The 22,198-nt window shown below is 50.0% G+C and overlaps 2 protein-coding genes across 8 annotated transcripts; one reads left to right on the top strand and one right to left on the bottom strand.

Annotated features, from left to right (window-relative positions):
• Positions 1–952: 952 nt before the first annotated feature.
• Positions 953–11,640, bottom strand: AHSP (alpha hemoglobin stabilizing protein). 5 transcript variants are annotated; one of them, XM_079944090.1, is made up of 3 exons: positions 8,804–11,640; positions 1,569–1,647; positions 953–1,321 (listed from the first exon to the last, which is right to left on the bottom strand). In XM_079944090.1, exons 2-3 carry the CDS (start codon positions 1,641–1,643, stop codon positions 1,118–1,120), a joined length of 279 nt encoding a protein of 92 aa, XP_079800216.1. In that variant the 5' UTR covers positions 1,644–1,647; positions 8,804–11,640; the 3' UTR covers positions 953–1,117. The 5 variants fall into 5 exon arrangements, with proteins under 5 accessions (XP_079800216.1, XP_079800219.1, XP_079800215.1 ...); XM_079944093.1 differs by lacking the exon at positions 8,804–11,640 and adding an exon at positions 8,588–8,634 and having other exon boundaries at positions 1,569–1,643; XM_079944089.1 differs by lacking the exon at positions 8,804–11,640 and adding an exon at positions 7,890–8,045.
• Positions 8,101–22,197, top strand: RUSF1 (RUS family member 1). Of its 3 annotated transcripts, XM_079944086.1 has the most exons (13): positions 8,101–8,453; positions 8,664–8,778; positions 12,939–12,984; positions 14,610–14,642; positions 14,725–14,830; positions 17,050–17,151; positions 19,256–19,326; positions 19,406–19,590; positions 19,664–19,721; positions 20,099–20,169; positions 20,846–20,989; positions 21,100–21,177; positions 21,809–22,193. In XM_079944086.1, exons 1-13 carry the CDS (start codon positions 8,154–8,156, stop codon positions 21,904–21,906), a joined length of 1,407 nt encoding a protein of 468 aa, XP_079800212.1. In that variant the 5' UTR covers positions 8,101–8,153; the 3' UTR covers positions 21,907–22,193. The 3 variants fall into 3 exon arrangements, with proteins under 3 accessions (XP_079800212.1, XP_079800213.1, XP_079800214.1); XM_079944087.1 differs by lacking the exon at positions 20,846–20,989 and having other exon boundaries at positions 21,809–22,197; XM_079944088.1 differs by lacking the exon at positions 8,664–8,778 and having other exon boundaries at positions 8,328–8,453.
• The last annotated feature ends 1 nt before the right edge of the window (position 22,198 follows it).

Genomic DNA, 22,198 nt, shown 5'->3' with positions numbered 1-22,198 from the left:
GCTGTAGGTTGGAATGAGAAAACACCCCTTCTCTATCCTCTCTCCAACGCGGTAGACAGAGTCACCAGGAGAACTCCCCATTCCCTCCCCCAGCGCACGCCGAGCACAGCATCTGATTGGTGCGCCCTGTCCCCGAGCCCCGCCCCTCCTGCCCCGCGCCCCTCCCTCCGCGCCCCGAGGTTTTAGGTAAGGGTCTTCTAGACAGCGGACCCTTCCTCATTCCCCCTAATACTTTCACTTCACTTTTTAAAAGCTCGAGAGCCTGGACCGGCCCTTGTTCCACCCTAAAGCCCTAAAATAAGGAGGCCTAGGGTCTGGAGGTCGTAGTGAAAGGGGGTCTAGTCCGGGGAGTGACCGGAGAAAGTTGGGGCGGCAGGGACGGCTGGCAGGAATCTTCGTTTCCCAAGCCTGGGATCTGGGGCTGAGGGGTGATAGAGCCCAGGGTTTTCCCGTCTGAAAAATAAGGGGTGTGCTGACTAGTTCCCAAGACCCCTTCCAACTCTAAATCAAGCGGTACTCCCAGGAGGTGTTCTGTGGTCGTCTTTAGAGTTAGAAGAGCCTATAACGTTGTTCAAGCTGGGGCCGAGGGCAGGGGATTGGAAAATTGAGGCGAAGGGACTCTTGATTCCACCTAGTGAAGGATAAACAAGACTGGGAGATTTCAACAACTGTCTTCTAGACAGCATGTCACAGGGCCACAGTTTCTGGAGAGCCTCTATCTCCACCGTTTCGTCTACGAGCCCTTCCCCCGTCCCTCAGCACTTATTCTTTAGGCTCTGCCGGCTGGCCCCTCCTTCAGGCTATTTTAGTGCTGCCCAGGGGTTACTTAAGGCTGCAAACCTCTGCTCTAAGGAATTAGATCTCCGAGATCATATCTAGGAAGCAGGGTGAGGGAAAAGGGACCAACTGTCTCCACGAGGCAGCGATGGAAACCAAAGAAGAGCCACAGAGCCAGGAAAACCACCAAAACCAGTACTGGTCTTTATTGAGGTGTCAGGGTGCAGTAACACCATGAAGGGGCAGAGCCTGAGGCCTTGAAGACACAGAGGCAGCATTTAAGGGTCTCAGACAAGCCTGGGTCTCCCGGCTAGGAGGAAGGCAGCCTGCGATCGGGCGCTCACAAGGACTTCAGGAAGTTCCTGTATTTGTCCAGGAAAGAGGCAGACAGAGTATTCAGCTCTTGCCGAAGCTCCTGCACAGCCTTGTCCTGCTCTTGCTGCTCCCCCACCATCTGCTTCCTATAATAGTTGATGTAGAAGTTCACCCAGTCATTCACCACAGTCACCATGTCTTCTTCAGAGACAACAGGAGCAGAGAAGACCTGGGGGTGGGGGTGGGATTGGGATAGGGGAGGTCAGGATTTGGCAAGGGAGACCACGCTCAGCCATGTGATTCAGGGATAACCACAAACTCTGACATCCTCTTTTCTCTGATTTGTATTACCTGTCTCTAGTTGTTTCCATCAACTCAACCATTACCCTCCCAGCTCCAAATTATTCTCCCTTCTCTGTCCTCGCCCACCTCCCAACGCTCCAGGCCTGTCCTCTGAAACAGAGCACCGGACTTACCTGCTGATTTAGCAGAATGTTAAATTCCTTCATTCCTGTAGCAATGAGATCCTTATTGGTTTGAAGAAGGGCCATCTGCCTGATTAGAGAAAGAGATGGAATTTAAGTATCTTTTTCTCCCAGGGTATTTCCCCCAATCTCCTCACTCCCCTTAAGCATCCCTGGGGCCCTGCAGGGTCACCTCCCCTCCACCACCTTTCAAACCCTGCCCTGCTCTGAGATCACATTTCCCCCCAGGTTGGCTCACTGTCAGGTCCAACAGTGCTATGTATAGACGTCTCACCCACACTTTTCAGGGTCTGGATGTCCCTCTGTACCAAGCTAGATGTAGACAAGGAGTCCAGTGTCAGCCAAAGAGGGAAACGCCCTGCATTTAGGTCCTGAGGGAGGGTGATAGGTCAACCAGGGGAGGGGAAGGAGGGAGAGGCTTCCCTGAAATTAGAAAGATAGCAAAGCCAAGAGAACAGATAAGCGGGGAGACCCAGAAAACCAAACCAGGGATAGAGCCATGCCCTCTCCCCCACATCCCAGGATCCAGGCTCAAAACGCTAACGAAACTAACAGTAACTGTTAGATGCCCTGTTACGAGAAAGGCACTTTTAAAATCATCCTAACAAGTGGTGGCAATTATTCTCCCAATTCATAGGTGATATATTAATAGCAGCTAACATTACAGTCATCATTTGTGCCAGGCACTGTTTCAAGCAAGTATTAAGGTATTTATTCTTGGGAGTTCCCTGGTGGCCTAGTGGTTAGGATTCAGGGCTTTCACTGCCATGACCTGGATTCAATCCCTGGTCAGGAAACTGAGATCCTGCAAGCCACATGGCATGGCCAAAAAAATAATAAGTATTTATTCTTATGAAAACTCTTGTTAGGCAAATTCCAATAACAGTCATATTTTGCAGATGAGCCTTCGGTAAGATGGGGAGGACTGGACTCTACTAGGCTGAGTTCCACAGGAATGGAGACACACGTGTCTTATTCTCTAACATATCATCGGGTACTTCACAAAGCAAAACTACTTCTTTTCTTTTTTTAAAATATTTTCCTAATGTTTTCCATTTTTAATAGATTTTTTCAAATTTCAAAATCACCATATAATAACTGAAATAAGTGAAACATTATAAAAATTCACACTGATAAGTGGATCATTTTTGCTCCCTCCCCCGACAAAGTAACCAGCATTCAAGATGTGTGTATTTCCTGTCCCATCTTCCTCCATTCAAAAACCAGTTTTCATAGGCACCTATACACTCATGGCTTGTTGCTCTGCTTTTTTGTTTATAGCATTATCTTAATTAATACACAGCAAATGAACGTCCTTTTGGTGTACGATGTTTGGATTTTAATACGTAGATTCATGTAACTACTACCACAATCAGGATACAGAACGTTTCCATCGCCCCAAAACTCCTTCGTGCTACCCCTTTGTAGTCTCATCCCTAAATCCTGCCGACCACTGATCTGTTCCCCATCACTACAGTTCAGTGTTTTTGAGGATGTCTTATGATGGAATCATACAACATCTAACCTTTGAGACTGGCTTCTTTCACTCAGAATAATGCCCTTAAGCTCCATCCAAGTCGTTTCAAGTAGCAGTGGGTTGTTCCTTTCCATTGCTAAGCGTGCATCGTATGGACGCACTACAGTTTGTTTATTCATCGACCCACTGGAGGACATCTGGATTGTTTGCAGTTATTGGCAAGTATGAATAGAGCTGCTATAAATATTTGTGTACAGATTTTTGTGTAAACGTGTTTTCATTGATTTAGGGTAGAAAGTATGTGTTACCACTAGGAGAAATAATTGCAATACGACCTGACCAAAAAAAAAATGTATACAGGGCTTCCCTGGTGGCACAGTGGTTGAGAATCTGCCTGCTAATGCAGGGGACACGGGTTCGAGCCCTGGTCTGGGAAGATCCTACATGCCGCGGAGCAACTAGGCCCGTGAGCCGCAGCTACTGAGCCTGCGCGTCTGGAGCCTGTGCTCCGCAACAAGAGAGGCCGCGATAGTGAGAGGCCCGCGCACTGCGATGAAGAGTGGCCCCCCCGCCTGCCACAACTAGAGAACAGCCCTCACACAGAAATGAAGACCCAACATAGCCAAAAATAAAATAAATAAATAAATAATAATTTAAAAAGCCAAGCATTTGAAGCCCTTTAAAAAAAAATGTATACAGAATTTAACATAAACTCTTGATAGTTCAATAATAAGACAGCCCAGTTTTTTTAAATGGCCAAAAGATTGGAACTGGCACTTCACAAAGAAGATATACAAATAGCCAATAAGCACATGAAGAGATGTTCAACATTATTATTCATTAGGAAAATGCAGATGAAAGCTATAATGTGATACCACTACATACCCACTACAGCTCCTGCAAGTTAAAAAGACTGATTAAGTGTTGGTAAGGATATAGGACAACTAGAAATCTCATACATTGCCAGTGGGAAGGTAAAATGAAATGTCTGAAAAGACAATTTGGCAAGTTCTCATAAAGTTCAACATACACTTACCACATGACCTGGCAATTCCACTCCTAGGTGGAGTCCATACACGTCTACAAAAATACTTACGTGCAAATGCAAATGTTCATAGCAGCTTTATTCATAATAACCCAAAACTGGAAACAACCCAAATGTCCAATTACCAGTGAGTGCATATACAAACTGTGGTATATTCATACAATGGAATACTACTCAGCAATAAAAAGAAACAGACTGGGCTTCCCTGATGGTGCAGTGGTTGAGAGTCCGCCTGCCGATGCAGGGGACACAGGTTCGTGCCCCAGTCCGGGAAGATCCCACCTGCCGCGGAGCGGCTGGGCCCGTGAGCCATGGCCGCGGAGGCTGCGCGTCCGGAGCCTGTGCTCCGCAATGGGAGAGGCCACAATGGTGAGAGGCCCGCGTACCACACACACAAAAAAAGAAACAGACTAATGGTACTCATGACAACATGGAAGAATCTCAAAATCATTATGCTGAGCAAAAGAAGCTAAGCATGAAAGATCATATACAGTATAATTCCATTTCTATGAAATTCTAGAAGAAGCAAAAATAATCTATAGTGACCAGAAAGCACATTAGGGGTCATCTGCGATCAGAATACAAGAGTGGACATTAAAATGCACAGGTGCCCGAGAGAACTTTTTTAGATAATGGCAATACGTATCTTGACTATGACAAGCATTCTTATATACTGTTAGTAGGAGTGTAAATTGGTAAAGCTTTTTAGAGAGATAGTTTGACAATACTTGTTCAAATTAAAATACACATACCCTTCAGCCCAACAATTCTGCTTTGGACTCATTTTAAAGAAATATTCATATTCAATGTACAGAAAGGCCTGTACAAGGAATTTATCATACCTATTTGTAATAATGAAAAAAGCAATGTGGGGAATCTTTATAGAAACCATGGCACATTCACACCATGGCATGACATGCAACTATTAAAATAAATGAGGTAGCTACATATGTGCCGATAGGAAAAGATCTCAAAGACAACGTTAAATGAACTATAATTAGAGCAGGCTACCTCAGGCGGCAAGTATGGGAGAGGGGATTAAATGTAAAATGATATTTCTCTCTCTGTCTCTCTGTCTCTGTCTCTCTCTCTCTCTCATGGTAAATAATGTTTACTTCTGGGCATTGACTGGTATTTGTTGAAAAATGGAAAGAGGGATAAATGTCAAGGGAGAATTTGACCTTCTCCATCTATAGTATTGTTTGAATTATTTTACAGTGAGAATGTATCCTTCCATTATTTTTATAATACTTAACAAGAATACAAAATAAAAAAGAAAGAAACAGGATGGTATAGTTCTGAAACCCTTAGCCTCAAATTGGACGCCTGCCTCAGGGCCTAGAAGAGTAGCAGCTTCTCACTAAATATCTGTTGAATGAATAGGAGAATGAATGCTTTTGCCATTTTTCAGCTCTGTCACCTTGTTGAAGTCACTTCACACATGCAAACCCCAGTTTCTCTGTTTAAAGGAGGAATGAAATAATACCTATGAGGGTTATTGAGAAAATAAATTCATTCATTCCACAAATAGGTATTTGGCACCTGCCTTGTGCCAGGCCCTGGGAATGCATCAGTGCCAAAGACGAAGTTCCTCTTCTCTGGGAGCTTATGTTCTAGTGGGGGGGAGTGAGAGGATGAACCGTAAGGGGTGAAGTCTGAAAGATGGAGCAGGGCCCAATCTACAGAGCTTCATGGGCCACGACAAGAAGTTCATGTTTTATTTTCAAATATGAAGGAAAGTCATTGAAGGGTTTGGAGGAGAATATTGCAATCCTCTTCCATAAAAGTAACAGGAAGCTGCTGAAAGGTTTTGAGCCGGGGAGTTTTAAGCTGTGTAGGGAGTAGACCATAAGCGGGTAGTTGTGGAAGTGGGGAGATCAGTGAGGATAAAGTCCAGGAGATGAGCAGCTTGGAGTGTTCTGCCCGGTGCTTACTATACTGCTGAATGCAGGCTGCCAAGAGGTCTCAGGGGGTAGGGGAAGAGGAAGCATCCCTCATCTCTTTGTCAAGCCACTGATCTGGACACTGGGGTTGCAAAGAAGTGTATGAGTCCTTGTCAGGCACTTACAGTCCACTTGGGAAGACAGGACTTAGATACCTAATAAAAGCAAGTACAAACTGGCTCCAGAAAGCATATGCTAAGCACTAAATAAGTTCTACAGTGAACAAGGGTTGCCATGGTCTCTGAGCAGGGAGAGGTCAATGTGGACAAAGATGGTCAGTAAAGCCTAGAGGGTTGCTAAATAGTGTGACTGTATTTCTCAGTTTGCCCAGGATGGCTCCTGTCTGTTAGCCCAATGTGATTATTAACGGTGCCTCCTTTAAAGACACTCTCAAAAATCCTGATTTGGGGAATTCCCTAGCAGTCCAGTGGTTAGGACTCGGTGCTTTCACTGCCATGGCGCCGGGTTCAATCAATCCCTGGTCTGGGAACTAAGATCCCGCAAGTCGCGCCACGCAGCCAAAAAAAAAAAATCCTGGTTTGGACAATATGTCATAGAGTAGTGCTGGTCATGAGGGCCCTGTGGAGCAAAGGGCTTCACATTTGAATACTTGACATTAACTCCAAATAATGGTCAACACTTAAATAGCATGCACTAGGTACCAAACATAGTTTAAGAGCTTTACACATACGACTCATTTAATCCTCATCCCAACCCTATATGGTAGGTACTAGTATTATTCCCCTTGTACAGGTGAGGAAACTGAAGGACAGAGGGGTGAGAAACGTGCCCAAGGTCTCACAGATACTAAGTGACAGAACCTGCCCCCAAACTAAAGCCCTCTGGTGGAATTCATTCCTGGAGGTTAGTGTCAGTTCAATATACCCAGAGAAGCTAACATTTAAAATATTACACGTTTGTATCCCTTCAATTTTTCACTCTCACAGGAACCACACAAACAAGCAAAAAATCAAATGCCCTGGGTCTACCTCAGCCTCAGAGACTCTGTCTAGCTTTTAGGTAAAGTGAGGTGAGGTGGAAGAGCATTCCAGGCTGAGGTCCAAGAGAAAGATGATAGTTAGGGAGAATCAGAAGTTTCAAGCAGGGAATCAAACTGTGAGGGTCCAAGAATGCTGGGCTAAGGAACCAGGATATTTTATTTTCTGAAGAAAAGAGAATGCTTTTAGCAAATTTCTATTTTGAAGGCAGTACATCGCACTAGATGGGAAGGAGGAAGGGAGAGAAGAGAGGGAAAGAGAAAAAGAGGTGAGTTTGGAGGGAAACACTGTCTTTAGACTTCCCCCCAATTTCATAGACCCTCTCCCCCAATAAACACAGAAGAACTTCTTGCCTATTTCTCCTATTTGCTGACACTATTCACTACAATCCCTTGATTTCCTTGCTCCTCAAAAGTTCTTAGGATCCTTTCAGAAATAATACTCTTCCAGTCAGGAAAGGCTGAAGGGCTGAAAATTTCTAGTGGAGGGCCAGAGACGCCCAGAAGGAAAACAAAACCCCCCAAAAAACACAAACAAACAAAAAGGGAAGCTTTACAGGGCCTCAGGGATCATCTGGTCCAACTTCTCATCATGCATGCATTCATTCATAAATATTATCTCTTTTACGCACCTACTACGTGTTGGGTACCCGGGAAAGAATAGGAGTAAAATACAGGCCCTGGCTTCACAGCAAGGAAGCCACCTGAGAACCAGAGAGGGACACTGAGCTGCCCAAAGCCACACAGCGAAAAATTCTGTGGCCGCACCGGGTCTCAACACGATTCCCTAGGGACGCCCTCTTCCCTTCTCCCCATAACTGTAAGTCGGGGGTCACAGCAAAACAGGTACCTTCAGGGCTTGGCGGGCCAAAAGGCTCCCACGGCCCCAGACAAGATGCTACAAAGAACCAGGACCGGGACCAGCCCCGAGGGGTCGAGGCGGGGCCGGGAGGTCGGAAAGGAACCATCTGGTTCCTGCGCTGGCTGGAAGAGTACGCGGAGGCAGCAGGCCCTTTCGCGAAGGAATAATGCCCCTCTGCAGCTGCCGTAGCCGAGCAGGACGCGTCTTCCGGCCACGTTTCTCTGCCCGCGGAACTAAAGGGAGGAATTCAGGATGGCATATGTCGCCAGGAGTGAGGCCCCACTGTGCTCCGAGCAGTTCGGCTCCGGGACGGCCCGGGGCTGCCGCGCCGCCGCCGACGGGAGCCTGCAGTGGGAGGCCTGGGGGCGGCGCTGGTGGGGGTTCTCTGGGGCCTTCACAACGAAACCCGGAGGACGAGATGGGGGCGAAAGGGTGGCTCCCGGGACGGCCGTCCCACCTCTTTCGCGGCTCCTGGCTGTCTTCCTGCCTCAGGGCTTCCCCGATAGCGTCAGCCCGGACTATCTGCCCTACCAGCTGTGGGATTCCGTGCAGGTCAGCCCGGCCGACTGGGGAAGGGAGCGACATGTAGCCGGGGCAGGGGAGACAGCGCGCCGCCTCTCCCTCCCCGCTTACAGACTGGACACTGAGGCCCAGAGCCGAGCTGTGACACGTCCCAGGCCACACACCCAGGAGAGCTGATAACAGGTCTTAGACCTCCATGCTCCTGCGCCCACTCCTCACCCCACTTCTTTTCTTCTCCAGGCCTTTGCTTCCAGCCTCTCGGGTTCCCTGGCCACCCACGCAGTCTTGCTGGGCATAGGGGTAGGGAACGCAAAAGCCTCTGTTTCAGCTGCCACGGCCACCTGGCTCGTGAAAGGTGAGCTGGACCCCTGGAGTCTCACCGATCGCTCCTCTCAGCTCTGCCATTTCTCTGTCCACTTTTTCCTTCGGCTGGGAAGCCCAGCCCCTATTTTCCCCTTCTCCCAGTGTTTTGGCACCTAGCTCTGGGCTCTGATGAGTATGTTTACTTATGCATTCCTGTCTGATTAGATCCGGGAGCCAAGCCTCCCCACTTCCTAGAAGAGTGCCTTGTACCTCGTTAAAAAACAAAATTCAACTGAGTAAATTTTTCTATTGGCTTTATTGACGACTGACTAGTAACCCATGGCGGGAACACCCTCATCCCGCCCACTAGCCTCGGTAGCTGCACTCCGTTCCCCATACGGACTGTGCAGTGTCCCTTAATCATCTGGAGCCCAGATCCCTAAGTAGACCGTCCCCTCCCCTTTACTCCTAATCTGTGGAGGACTGCCTAAGAGTTTGGTTATTGAATAAAACTGCCAACTGCCTTGGGTGTGGGAAATTAGTTAATTCTAGACAGAAACAGTTTTGTAATAGGTCCTGAGTGGCAGAGAGGAGGTTTGGGGAAGGATGACAGGCGTTTCATATCCTCTGGGTTACTAGATGATACCATGAATAATAACTATAGTAACTGTCTGTTGAATGTGTACCGCTTTTTGAAAAACCACTAAAGGGGGGGGGGGGAAGATACAGTTTGGTACCGTGCTACTTAGAGAGTGAAGTATAGAAGAAAAGGGAAACTGCCCACATCAGGAGGGCCAGTGGCTCTCTCCACCATCCTTTGTCTTTCACTGTTGTTCCCAGTGGAGGTTTAAATCAGACCCAAGGTAAGGCTCATTCTGCACCTGGCATCAGCCTGGCCACAGCTCTGGTGAGCCTCCGTGGACCTTTTGGAGAATCTGGAGGCTCCTGCTTATACCCTTACCATGAAGACGAGCATACTGTCCAAATGTGAGTCACTGCTGGAAAGAAGCCCTTTCTCTGAGACTGCATATCAGTGGAGAAGTGGTGGTGATCTGTGCCTCTTGTCCTAGTTGTCTCTTCTTTTAATAATAATAGTTCCTGAACAGTACTTACTGTGTACTGGTCTTTAAATGTCCTGACTCAGTCTTCACAATAGTTCTGAGACGGATATTGTCATTATCTCCATTTTATAGATGGGAAAACTGAGGCACAGAACGGTAACTTGCCCAGGGTCACGGATGTGAACCCAGGAGGTTTAGTTCCAGAGTACATTTTCATACCACCGCACTGTGCTTAATTTGGATCTTTTCCATTCCTCTCCTATTGGTTAATTGTTTGGAATGCAGTGGGAGCTTGGGTCAGTAGTTCCATGTCATTTCTAAGCACCCTAGTCTTATCACCAACATGTTGCTTATGTATGTCTTCAGCTCAGGCAAGTTATTAAGAAAAAAATAAGACCATTTTAAGATGTGGAAAAATATCCTCTTACTTTAAAGCCTGTTGTTGATATTAAAGGAAACCCCCTTAACTAGAAAGGACATTACAAACTTGTTTCCATCAAACATGGGAAATTTGTATGCGGAGCTTTATATAAGAAACTCCCTTGGAATTTTTTGATGTGGTCACTTTTAGTTACAGATCTCTTAATAGAACATGATGTTAATTGTCATAACTAGCAATAGTAATACTACTAGCAGCCAATATTTTGCCAGCTGAGTGTGTGCCAGGCGTTTTGACGTGTAATATGTAACTTAATCTCTGCGGCAGCCATATTAGTTAGATGCCTTTATGAGTACCTTTTTCAGAGGGGGAAGCTGAGGCACAGAGAGGTTTAGTAACTTGCCTAAGGTCACATAGGGCCAGGATTTGTACCCAGGCCCACTGACTCCTGTGTCCCACTCTTAACCACCCACTCTTTGGCCAGTTAGGATTTCAGAGTGGAGCCGAGTACAATTTATGGACAGTTGATCCCTTACTAGGACTCAAAATTTTGAGATCTTACAGCATGGCCAGTTGTAAGTGAGGCAGAGAGGAGCAGGCGGGAATTAAGTTTCCTGGTCTAGTGGACAGTGTTGACTTTCAGCTAATAGGGAGGATATATGTCACTGCGTCCTATTGCCAACCTCCAGATTCTGACAAGGGCCCTGCAGACTGCCTCCGATGAAAGATAGAGTAGGCCCCTTTCTTGTGTGAAGAAAATACATACCTGATTGGCAAAGACTGTGCAGTCGGAGGGAAGAAAAATAGTCTGGCCCTGTGAGCTCTCACCCCGTAAAAGTAACCTTGCCATGTTCAGAGTCACTAAAATGATCCAATACAAAAATCTTGAACAATGAAAATCTTGTGTAGAATTAAAAGTACTTGAAAGGAGGAGTGTGGGTGAGTGACAGCGGGAGGAGGCTTCTCAACTCACCCTGGGAAGTATAACTTCCATGGACAGAGGGGACAGAAATAGAGAAGCCGAGCAGGCCGGATGGGAAATGTGTTGTACACACGCCTCTGAATGAGGCAGCTGCTACTCAGCCCCAGCCAACTGGAGCGGCAAGGGGAAGCAGGCCTGGTGCTGCCGTGTCTTCAGGTTCTTCTCGGAAAGCTGTAAATCCAGATTTGCTTGAAAATGCCCCATTTTCGTTTATCAATCTTCGAGCTTCAGTTGCTTCATTTAAAGGGGATGATCCCTTAAGCTCGTAGAATTGTTGTGACGATTGAAAGACTTGGGTATTTCAGGTTTCTGCCAGAGTGCTTAACGGTCTCCTTCAAGTCCAAGGCTGGGTAAAGATGTCTAGCTAGAAGGGGTCAATGCCCAAGGATGGCCGCCGTGGCAAGAGGAGAATGAGGAAGGCTGGCCCATGTCACCACCTTTATATGTCGTCGGACGTTCTCATCCCTCCTACCCACAACCTAGTTCTCCTTCTTGCAGTCCCCCACTTAAGGGTCCCTTCCCTCAAGCTCAAACAAGCTAAGGGTCCTCTGCCCGCTCTGCCTGTCCTTCCCAGTGCCCGCAGTGTGAGGCCTTCTCAGTTTGATTCTAGAACAGTCCTTCTTTGTGATCCCCCTGCTGGGCTTAATGAGTACTACTCTCAGTATAAGGTAGGGTCTAAATCAGTGGTGGGCAAACTTTCTGTAAAGGACCAGACTGTAAAGATTTCACACTTTGCAGGCTGTACAGGTTCACTTGCAGCAGCTTGATTTTGCCATCGTGTTATGAAAAAAGCCATAGACAGTCTGGAAACAAATGGCACAGCTGTGTTCCAGTAAAACTATTCACAAAAACGGCGAAGAAGCCCACAGACCACCGTTAACTGACCCCTGCTCTAAATCAGTGTTTTTCGTAGGGGCTGCTGTCTGCTTTTACTCTGGCCTTTGAGCCTGGAACCATGACTCTGGCTCACTGTGGTGCCCCCCAGGCCTCACGGCAGTGGGTAGCCAAGAAGCACTTGTTGTGCAAGTGAAGGTCTGGTGGATTCCAGAGACCTCTCTGACTCTCCCTAGTCTGAGGAGGCCTCTCCCTCTGCCCCACACTCCCAGCTCGCTTGTCACCAACCTGCAGTTCAGATCCTTTTTACTTATTTATACTCTGATGGCCACCTGTGGACCCACTGCGCAACCTAAGAGCTAGAATATCAACAATAACCTCTGAACTTTCCACACAGAATTTCCTGCTTTTTATAAAAATAGTTTTACCATATAGATATATATACCCAAACACTATATTGTTTAGTCTCAGTCGTTTTCGAGCTTTATGAAGAGTGTACTGTGCTGTGTGTAGTCATCATGACTTACTTTTTCATGCAGGATGATAATACTAGGATTCATCCATGCCGATGTGGGTAATTGTGGTCCATTAGATTTTCACTGCTGTCTAGTATGCCCCTGAGTAAATGTACCAGAATTTGTTTATGCATTCTCCTGTTGATGAGCATTTGCATTATTCCCAGTTTTTTGCTGTTATAAACAATGCTGCAAAGAATATTTCTGGTCCGTGTCTCTTGGTGTGCATGGGTACCTAGTTCTCTGGGGTACATGCTGAGGGACTGCTAAGTCTAGGCACTTCTGACCCCATAATGCAGCTACGTCTGTCTAGAACTTATACCAGACTGAGCTTCCAAGGGCAGCGATCCAAGATGGAAAGCCGTCTCAGTGCCAGGCTCTGCCAGGCCCTACAGCCCCCAAGGCTCTTGCTTGTTCCTTACCGATGCCTCTCTCCCCCAGATTCAACTGGCATGCTGGGCCGCATCATCTTTGCCTGGTGGATGGGGTGAGTTTTTCTTCCCGATCTGCAGACTTCTAGCCACTCTCCCTAGACAGGAGTCATGTCTTTCTCAGCCCTGGCTGTATTTTCAGCTCCCCCTCTTTCCTACCAGTCTCCAGGGGCGGAGAGATTTAGCAGATATATCAGAGCTAAGGAGTCTTTAGTGAGTACCCAGTACAAGTGACTTGCCCGGGGTCACCAAGCAGTGAAGCCACAGAGCCATTACCAAGATGAGATCTGCCTTCAGGAGCACCGATTTGCCCCTCTGCTGCCCATCATGGAAAAACACAGGGAGCCACAGGCTCTGAGCATCCTCTGCTGGCTTGTTAAAAGAGAAGCTTGGATGGGACAGTGCTTAGCCCAGAAGGAATACCTTTACTCCAGAGGCTACTGTGGCGGCTTAGATACTTGGTTAGACTTTGCTAAGCTGAGTGGGGAGTGGGCTTGGGTAGGTTATCAGGATCCCTGTCCGACGTGGGATCCACATCACCATTTATCTAGAAGGGATTGAGGGTGTCGTGCTGCCTGCTTCCTCCTTGAGTCACTACTGGGTGACCTCAGGAGTGAGTTAGTATCTGCCTTCAGTCGTGGTTGTGAGGTGCAGTGAGCTATGTAAAGTGCTTAGCACATAATAAGTGTTCAGTAAACACCAGCTGCAATTACTAACCCTAACTGGGCCTTACCAGCTCTCTGTGTATCCTCTCCAATCCTTATAATAACTGTGTAGACTAGGATTGAATGTGTACCTTTTCCAGATGTGAAGCAGACCAAGTCACACAGCTTGTGAGATGGGATTTGAACCTAAAGCCTGTGGTCTTTCTGTGGCATCAGGCAGAGCCCAAGACCAGGCCCACGTGTTCTAGTCCTGCCTTTGCCGTATATTCGCTCCATCAGGAGTTCCCCATGTGTGTCCCATGCCCCGTCCAGGAATGCTCCCTTTCCCTCTAGGAGATTTCAAATGAAGGGTCAGGGCTAATGCTGCAAATTCTGAGCTGGGCAGGGGGCTGCAGCATCTCCTGCCACTGGGATCTTGGAGAAGTAGTCCCTGGGGGTTTGTGCAAGGCCAGGGTGTCACTCGGCCTGCAGAGGAGGGAACCATCTGCGGCATCGTGTAATAGAGAGATGCTAGGCTGCATGTCAGAGCCTGGCTCTTTCGGCCTTTTCCCCCCACTCCCATCTGATCCGAGGGAAGTCATATCCCTCTCTGGGCTAGTTGTCTATAACATGCTGCGTAGTGTTTACACTAAATGTATTGTTTATAGAATATGTGGACTTCTTGCTGGGTACCTTCTATGAAGCAGAAGGAAGAGGAGGGGAGTTGGCAGAGGACCCAGGGATGGCCTCTCTCCCAGGAGGACCCGAGGGTGGGGAGCAGCCACAAGGCAGTCAGCTTTTTCCTTTGGTGCCTCATGGGTTAGTAACGGGGAAATATGAGTGACCACTGAAGGTCCTCCCAGCTAATGGTGGCATTTCCGGCAGCAGTGACAGGGTGTGGGGACAGATGTCTGGCTGGGGTGTGGGTTTTCCTGAGCCCTTTGGACCTTTCCAAGGCATAGGAATGGCCTGCACTGCCCACAGGCTGTGTTTTCTCCTTAAATCCAAATTGCAAACCAACCTCTCCTCCCCCACAGGAGCAAAATGGACTGTAATGCCAAGCAGTGGAGGTGAGAAGGGGCTGGAACTGAGGGGAGGGGAGTCTTCTAGTATGAAGGTCTCTGACCTCTGACCTCTTATCCCTTCCCCCAGGCTTTTTGCCGACATCCTCAATGATGTAGCCATGTTCCTCGAGATTATGGCTCCCATATTCCCCATCTGTTTCACCATGACCATCTGCATCAGCAACCTGGCCAAGGTACCCCCCTCTGGGGCACCCCTGGACCCGAGATCCCTGCCCTGGTGGTGGTATGTGCAGGCTCGCTTGGGGCCCACAGGGGATCCCAGCCTGGGCCCAGTGTTCAAGGCATTTCTAGAAGAGTGAAGAAGTTCAGGTGTTTCTTCTGGGACTCAGCCATGTATTCTGATCCTCCTCCAGCCAGACAGCCTCTAGAGCCTCAGAGAGTCGGTCTAAGGCAGTGTCTGGAGCCACGGGACTGGTGAGGGAGCTCCGAGCTGAAAGAGAGTACGGGTGGTCCAGTGTCAACACCTTGGGACCAGCTCCCTGGCTACCTTTCATTCTTTCAGTAAAATACTTAGGGTGCCTACTGCATGTTCGGCACAGAATACAGGCCCTCCCATCTTTGATAGAAAGCCACACATAATTAAATATTTATCGAGTGATAGCTATAGGTATTCCAGATGAGAAGTGTAGGGGGCTGCAGGAGGGTTCAGCGGGGGATCTGGCCTGGTCCAGGGATGCAGGAAGGTCTTCCCTGGGGCTGGGTCCTGAAGTATGAGTGTGAGGTACAGCGTGGGCGTTCTGAGCAGAAAGAACAGTGCAGGTCAAGGTCCAGTGGCAAGACAGAGCACAGACCGGACAGCAAGGCTGAAGGGGTGATTGGGCTGAATCCAAGCTCTTCTCTGCCAGGCTGCTCACCCTCATGATTCCTTCAAGTTGACCTCGTCCAGATGAGGAAACTGAGGCCTAGCAAGGTTCGGTAAAGAGCTCAGCCTGTCTTCCCCACAGGGTTAAGTACCTGGCACAGAGTAAAGAGTCTTAAGAAGATATGTAAGACCCATCTTAAAGGCCCATCCATCTGTTCAGAATCGCTTGTGTTTCTCTGCTGGGCACTACTGATATTTAGGATTTTAGGAACAGTTCTTTGTGGTGGAGGCCATGGAGCTTCCCTGGCCCAGGCACTAAAGGCCGTGAGCACCCCCTCCCCCTCCAGGGCAGGCGACCACAGAGAAACCAAGGATTGTGACCTTTGCCTAAATTCTGCACTAAGCTCCACCTTGCGGGCCTCAGTCTCTTCATCTGTCGAATAAGGGACTCGAACAGGGCCATGAACTTCCCCTTCCCCACCTTCCCGCCCCTCCCTAGAGTTCCAGCACCTCCGTCCCTGAGGTACACCAACCAGAAGCCTGGTTGTCACCCATGCCTTCATCTCCTCCCCCTTTACCTGTCACCCTCAGCTAAACCTCCATTCATGTCTGTTATTTGCCCTCTTAAATCTCTCCAGTCCTTTCACACCTCCATCCCCATCTCACCTGGTGATTCCTTGCTGCTGAAAAAGCACAGTTATTTCCTAGGTCATCTCCCTGCGTCTATTCTCACCCCTCTTCAGTCCTTCTCAGAGCAACCCCATAGTCCTTATTAGAGTGGAAATCAAATCAGGTCACTTCCCTGTGCCCATTGCTCTTGGTATAAAGACCTTACAAGGCTTGGTAAGTTCTATGTGATCAGGTCCCCGCCCATAACTCCAGCCTCATTTTGATCCACATTCCTCTTACCTTCAAACAAACACTGCCTATGTAACAACTCGTTTATTTGTTTACCATCTGATGGTTTATAAGCTTCATGAGGGCAGGGGTTGTATTGAAGTCTCTCACAGCACCTAAATCTGTATCTGACATCTAAAGAGATTTGATAAACATGAACGAAGTCAGTGACCCTAATCGATGAGCTCTCCCATCTCAGAGGGAGAGCCCTAGGAGGTCAGGGCCACTGGTGTGGGTTTGGAACTGGCCTGGAAGGCTTGGCTAGGCCTTGACTGGGGCAGGAAGAGAGTGGAGTTAGTTCCAGGTAGGCAGAATGTAAGCACCAAGTTGGAAACCAGACTTGGCTCTGCAAGGGGGAGGGTGCAGCCAAAGCAGAAGTTGGAGGCTGGGGAGGTTCTGGGCTAAGAATGGTCTGTGGGCCTCCACCTTGCGGGGAGAAAGTGAGTTTCCTTGGGGCTGGGTCCACAGGGTGGTGTGACAGGCAGACCTTCAGTTTTCTCCTGGAGCAGGACAGGGGAGGTGGGCCTGGTGGAAATGCAGGGTGAGAACAGGAGACCAGGGACGGCATTCAGGGTTTTGCTGCGGGGTGGCCTGAGGCCCAGTTTTCTTAAACTGGTTTGAGCCATTTGTTTGGCTCACCCACAGAGCAGGTTATGGCCACTCTGACTTTCACTCTTCCCTTTCCCGACCCAGTGCATTGTGGGCGTGGCTGGTGGGGCCACTCGGGCCGCACTGACCATGCATCAGGCCCGGAGAAACAACATGGCCGACGTGTCAGCCAAGGACGGCAGCCAGGTGAGCAGCCAGAATTGGAGGGATGGTGGGGGGTGCGCGGATGTACCGGAGGGGGGCAGACATCAGACCGAGCCACGATTTGGGCATATGAAGAGAAGCACCTGAGTGCTCCTACGGGGCGGGGTGGGAGACAGGCGGGAGGAAATGTAGCTTCTCCCTGCTCTGACTCTTAGGATAGGTAGTCGGTGTGAGGGCTCGGGCTCGGGCTCTGGCGGCAACAAGTCCGAGCTGGTCATCTCAGCCCCTGCCTGCTGCCCTTGAGGCCAAGAGGGAGCCCTTGCCCTGGACCTCACCCTCTCTAGGCAGAGCCCCACCCTGGGAGGTGCATGTTCTGACCCCATGAGGCCCCACACGTTAAAGCGCCTGGCATGTGAGGAGGCCGGAGTCACTGCAGAGGCCTCCGCTGGGCAGTTTAGCAAAGCCCTTCCGGCCCAGCCCTCACCTGACCAAAGGAGCCTGCAGTGGAGGTGGAGGCACCCTTAGGCGGAACCCTTCAGGTGTCGCCTCCCTCCGTACCCCGGTGCTAAGTGCCTATGTGCACTGCACCGTTTACCTCTCACACCAACCCTCTAAGGTGGATACTGTTATTATCTCTCCTTTACAGATGGGGAAAGTGAGGCCCAGGGTGGTCACAAGTGTGATGGTTTTCTTTGACACTGAAGCAATTTAGAAACCTCTGTTCTCTCCAGTCCTACTTTCTGGCCTTCTCTTATATTGTTTTATTCAATAGAATTTCATTAAAAAATTGACTAACTCCTTTCAATAATATTAACACAAGCTAATGTTTTTTAAACATTAACCATGTGCCAACTATTTCACGTGGATGAACTCGTTAAATCCTTACAGTGGTCTTGTGCAGGGCTGTTCATTGTTGCCACTCTACAGATGAGGGGGGAAAAGGCACCGAATGGTCGAGTCTCCCTGGGTCCCTTTGGGCACATCCCTTCTCCCCGGAAATGGTTGGATGAGTTCTTCCCCATTATCACTTCCACAGGTTGTTAGGGAGGGGAAATGAGTACAACCAGCCCCGTGCCTGCTGTCTCACCTGCCCCCTTTCTAACCCCCAGCCCCTTCCACCCCCAGATGCATTTTCCAAGGCCCCAGGGCTTCCTCAGTTCACGGAGGCAGTAACATCAGTGGGGCAACGAGACGCGTGCTCAGCCCCAGACTCGGCCCCTGCTTTCTGCTGATGTTGCTTTGCTGCCAGTTGATGTGGCTGCTGGAAATGACTGTTCCCACCTGGGGGAGGGGAGGTCCCTCTGCCCCTGAGCTCCAAGGCCCCTGATCCCCAGTTTACTGTCACACCCACAGCCTTTATTTCCACGGCCCACCCCTTTGCCAGGACGACTGGGTAAGAAGAGCTGCAGTCTCAGGCCCCCTCTGTGCCAGAACCAACTCTCCCCGGGAACCCCGTAGTCAGGGACACCAGTCCAGACTCCTCCTCTCTCATGATGAGTTGGGGGGCGGTGGCCAGGGGTCTTTTCCCCTAGGGTAAGCTCAGTCGGGCCCTCTCGGGCCATCAGAGGATCTGATAATATTGATTCTCAAGGGAAGTTTGGATCTTGTGCTTTTCTTCCTGGGTGGTTCCTTGACCTCTTTGCAAAAAGCATCTGCTGGTTACTGGGCGGATGGACCTTTTTTTCTGTTTTTCGGGGTTTTTTGTTTGTTTTGGCCACGCTGCATGGTTTGCAGGATCTTAGTTCCCCGACCAGGGATCGAACCCATGCCCCCTGCAGTGGAAGTGCAGAGTCCTAACCACAGGACTGCCAGGGAATTCCCTTTTTTTTTTTTTTAAACCACAAAGTAAAGTAGTTTTACTCTGTGGACATTTACTTGCCTGAGTGTAGGGCTACACTTTGACTCTTGCAAAACAAAGGAGGCATGTTCCACAGGCATTCCAAGGGCATTGCACCTACCTGGGCAGAGAAGCAGCTGGTATCTTAAATGACAGCTCACTCATCAAAAACGTTAAAAATTTCCTAGGCACCCTTATCAGTGTAGGGAGTGTCTGGGGCAGGGAGGGGTGTGGTGAAAGGCGCTCAGGGGTATTCTTTCTGGCCTGGAGGGGAGCCCTCCAGCTCCCATCCCCTCTGCCATTTTCCAGGAGACGCTGGTAAGCCTGGCAGGGCTCCTGGTCAGCCTCTTGATGCTTCCCCTGGTGTCAGATTGCCCTAGGTAAGCCGGGACCAAGGGCAGGGAGGAGGCGCCCCGCCGGGCCTCTGCTCCTATTGACCACCTCACTCTGTCACCCCAGCTTAAGCCTTGGCTGCTTCTTCCTCCTCACTGCCCTCCACATCTATGCCAACTACCGGGCAGTCCGGGCCCTTGTCATAGAGACCTTGAACGAAGGCCGGCTCTGGCTGGTCCTGAAGCACTTCCTTCAGCGGGGAGAGGTACTTGGCCCCGCTTCAGCCAATCAGATGGAACCGCTGTGGACAGGTGAGCCAGCCCCTCGGTTTCAAGTTTCCTATGTCTACCCCTGCCTGGGCCTCCTGACTCCAGCTTCCCACAGGTTTCTGGCCATCTCTGTCTCTATCCCTGGGGGTCCCCCTACACCGTGTGACTTCCAGGTGAGTGGCCCAGCATCTCCCACCCATCACCACGGTCACCCCCTCCCCACACGGGCTCCCTGTTCTGATCATACACTGGCCTCCCCCAACCAAGCCCCACCTCTCTGGTTCTCTGTTTCCACCGAACAGACTTGGGGGTCAGTGTGGGTGCTTGAGGGCAGCAGGTGTATGACATGAAGTAGATGTAAGGGATCTTATATTTGTTGGATGCAGGAAGAAAGGAAGGGTTGATGCGGGGGAGGGGTAACGGCTGAGGGCTGGATGGCAAGGAGGTGCAGGACAGTTAGGGTTAACAGTTAGGTGGCTCTGCAGTTGACTGGGTGGTCGCTGCTGCCTTTGTCTTCTCCTCCCGCACTGCACTCTCTTCTCTCCTTCAGTGTCTTTGAGCTGCAAAAGCTGGTTGAGGGGCACCAAGAACCCTACCTCCTTCGCTGGGACCGGTCACAAAGTAAGTGTGCCGCGTTCCCCCAGCTTCCGACTCACCCTCCCGGGCTCAGCCCCTCATTCCTCCAGCCCCAGGGCCCCAAGCCCTGGACACGCGCTGGACAGTTTGGAGTCTGCCTAGTGTCCTGAAGGGAGCTCTAGACTAAGACTGGATGCATTCAGCTTATAGCTACATGCCCCAGTGAAGTTCCCTTTACCCCTCTGTAAAATGGCGCTAACTATACCTGCCTTATTAGCTGCAGGGTTTTCATGAGGATCAAATAAGGTGACTATGTAAAAGCACCTTGTACATTGCAGCACACTCAGATGAGGTTAAGACCTTTGGTTATCCCTGAGGAACCACCTTCCTCTCCTGTCCGGGGTCACCTCTTGCGGAAGCATGTACTAAAGTTTACTGGTCTGCTGGTCGTGTGTTAAAAGCTGCTTATTCTCACTAGCCATTAAAGACGAGCAAAATAAACCCACCTCAGGGAGCTGCTCTGAAGTTGTATCTTGGAAATTACTTGGCCAGAGCACTGGGGAGCAACATGAGATGAAGTTGGAAAGGAAAGGGTGAGAGATGGCCTTTCATGCCAGGCCAAGGCCTTTGGGCCAGACAGGGATGAAGCAGGCTGGTAGGCCTGAGAGTGTCTGGGGACGTGGCCCTTCCCTGGTACCAGTCTGTCCCTGGGTCTCTCCAGACCAGATACAGGTTGTCCTGAGCCAGATGGCAGGCCCTGAGACCATTCTGAGGGCTGCCACTCACGGACTGGTGCTTGGAGCCCTGCAGGGAGATGGAGCCCTCCCAGGAGAGCTGGAGGGACTGAGGAGCCGAGTACGGGCTGGTAAGCGCCTCACAATCTAGGCTGCTTCTGACTCAAAGCGGGGTGGAGAGAGGAAGGACCCTATTCGGCTTGGGGAACCCAAGAGCTTCTGGTTCTTCACCCCACTCCAGGTCCTGAGAAAGAGAGCTGCGTCATCGTCAGGGAGACCCACCAAGTGTTGGACAAGCTATTTCCAAAGTTCTTGAAAGGTAATATCCTTCTACTTCATGGCTCCTAGGGCTTCTCCCAGAGGGCCTGCCTACCCCCATCCCCACCCCTTCACCTAGAGGGTGGAAGACCTGGGTTTCTCTCTGTGATCTCAAGTCTGGACCTCAGTTTCCCTGTCTGCAGGATGGGGAGGTTAGGATGGTCTCTGAGGCGCTGTCAGTGTTGACAGACTATGAATCCCAGTTGGCACTGGAGAATGGTGGGCGGGGGGTGGGGTAAGGCTCACAGATTACTGACGATGCTCTTTCATTTAGCACCTACTCCATTCTGGTCCTTTTTCATGTGCTGCTCAATGAATTCTTACTACAACCAGATGAGGTTTTAGGCTCATTTTATGCCAGAGATTACCCAGCAGAGGCAAGGGGAACCTGAGCAGTACACCCAGCCCGTGCTGCTCCTTCCCCCTCCCCAGGGTCAGCCCAGAGTCTCCTCCCCAGCAGTATCCCTATGCCCTCTCCCCAGGGGCAGCCCAGAGTCTCCTCCCCAGCAGTATCCCTATGCCCTCTCCCCAGGGGCAGCCCAGAGTCTCCTCCCCAGGGGTATCCCTATGCCCCCTCCCCAGGGGCAGCCCAGAGTCTCCTCCCCAGCAGTATCCCTATGCGCTATCCCCAGGACTGCAGGATGCGGGCTGGAGGACTGAGAATCACCAGCTAGAGGTGGATGAGTGGAGGGCCACATGGCTCCTGTGTCCAGAAAAGAAGCTCTTGTGAGCAGCCCAGCCAGAGGCCCAGGTCCCAGGACAGGAGCCTGGAGCAAGGACACTTTGGCCACAGCAGGACCTGGGAAAGGCAGCTTTATTTTTGCTTAGGGGCACCGGTGTGGCCATTTGGCCAAGGAAGTGACTACCAATCAGATGGACTGGGCCCTAGGCAGAGATAAGGTGGAGAGAAGGGGTACCAGGGCCTTCCCCCGCACTCTCCTGCCCCAGGCCCTTCTCACCATTGCAGGCTCCCCACCCCCACTTGCTGCAAGGCTGTGGCTCATGGCGTCCGACACAGTTGA

Source organism: Stenella coeruleoalba, assembly GCF_951394435.1.
Source record: "Stenella coeruleoalba genome assembly, chromosome: 15".
NCBI lineage: Eukaryota > Metazoa > Chordata > Mammalia > Artiodactyla > Delphinidae > Stenella > Stenella coeruleoalba.
This window is presented reverse-complemented; position numbering and strand designations above follow the sequence as displayed.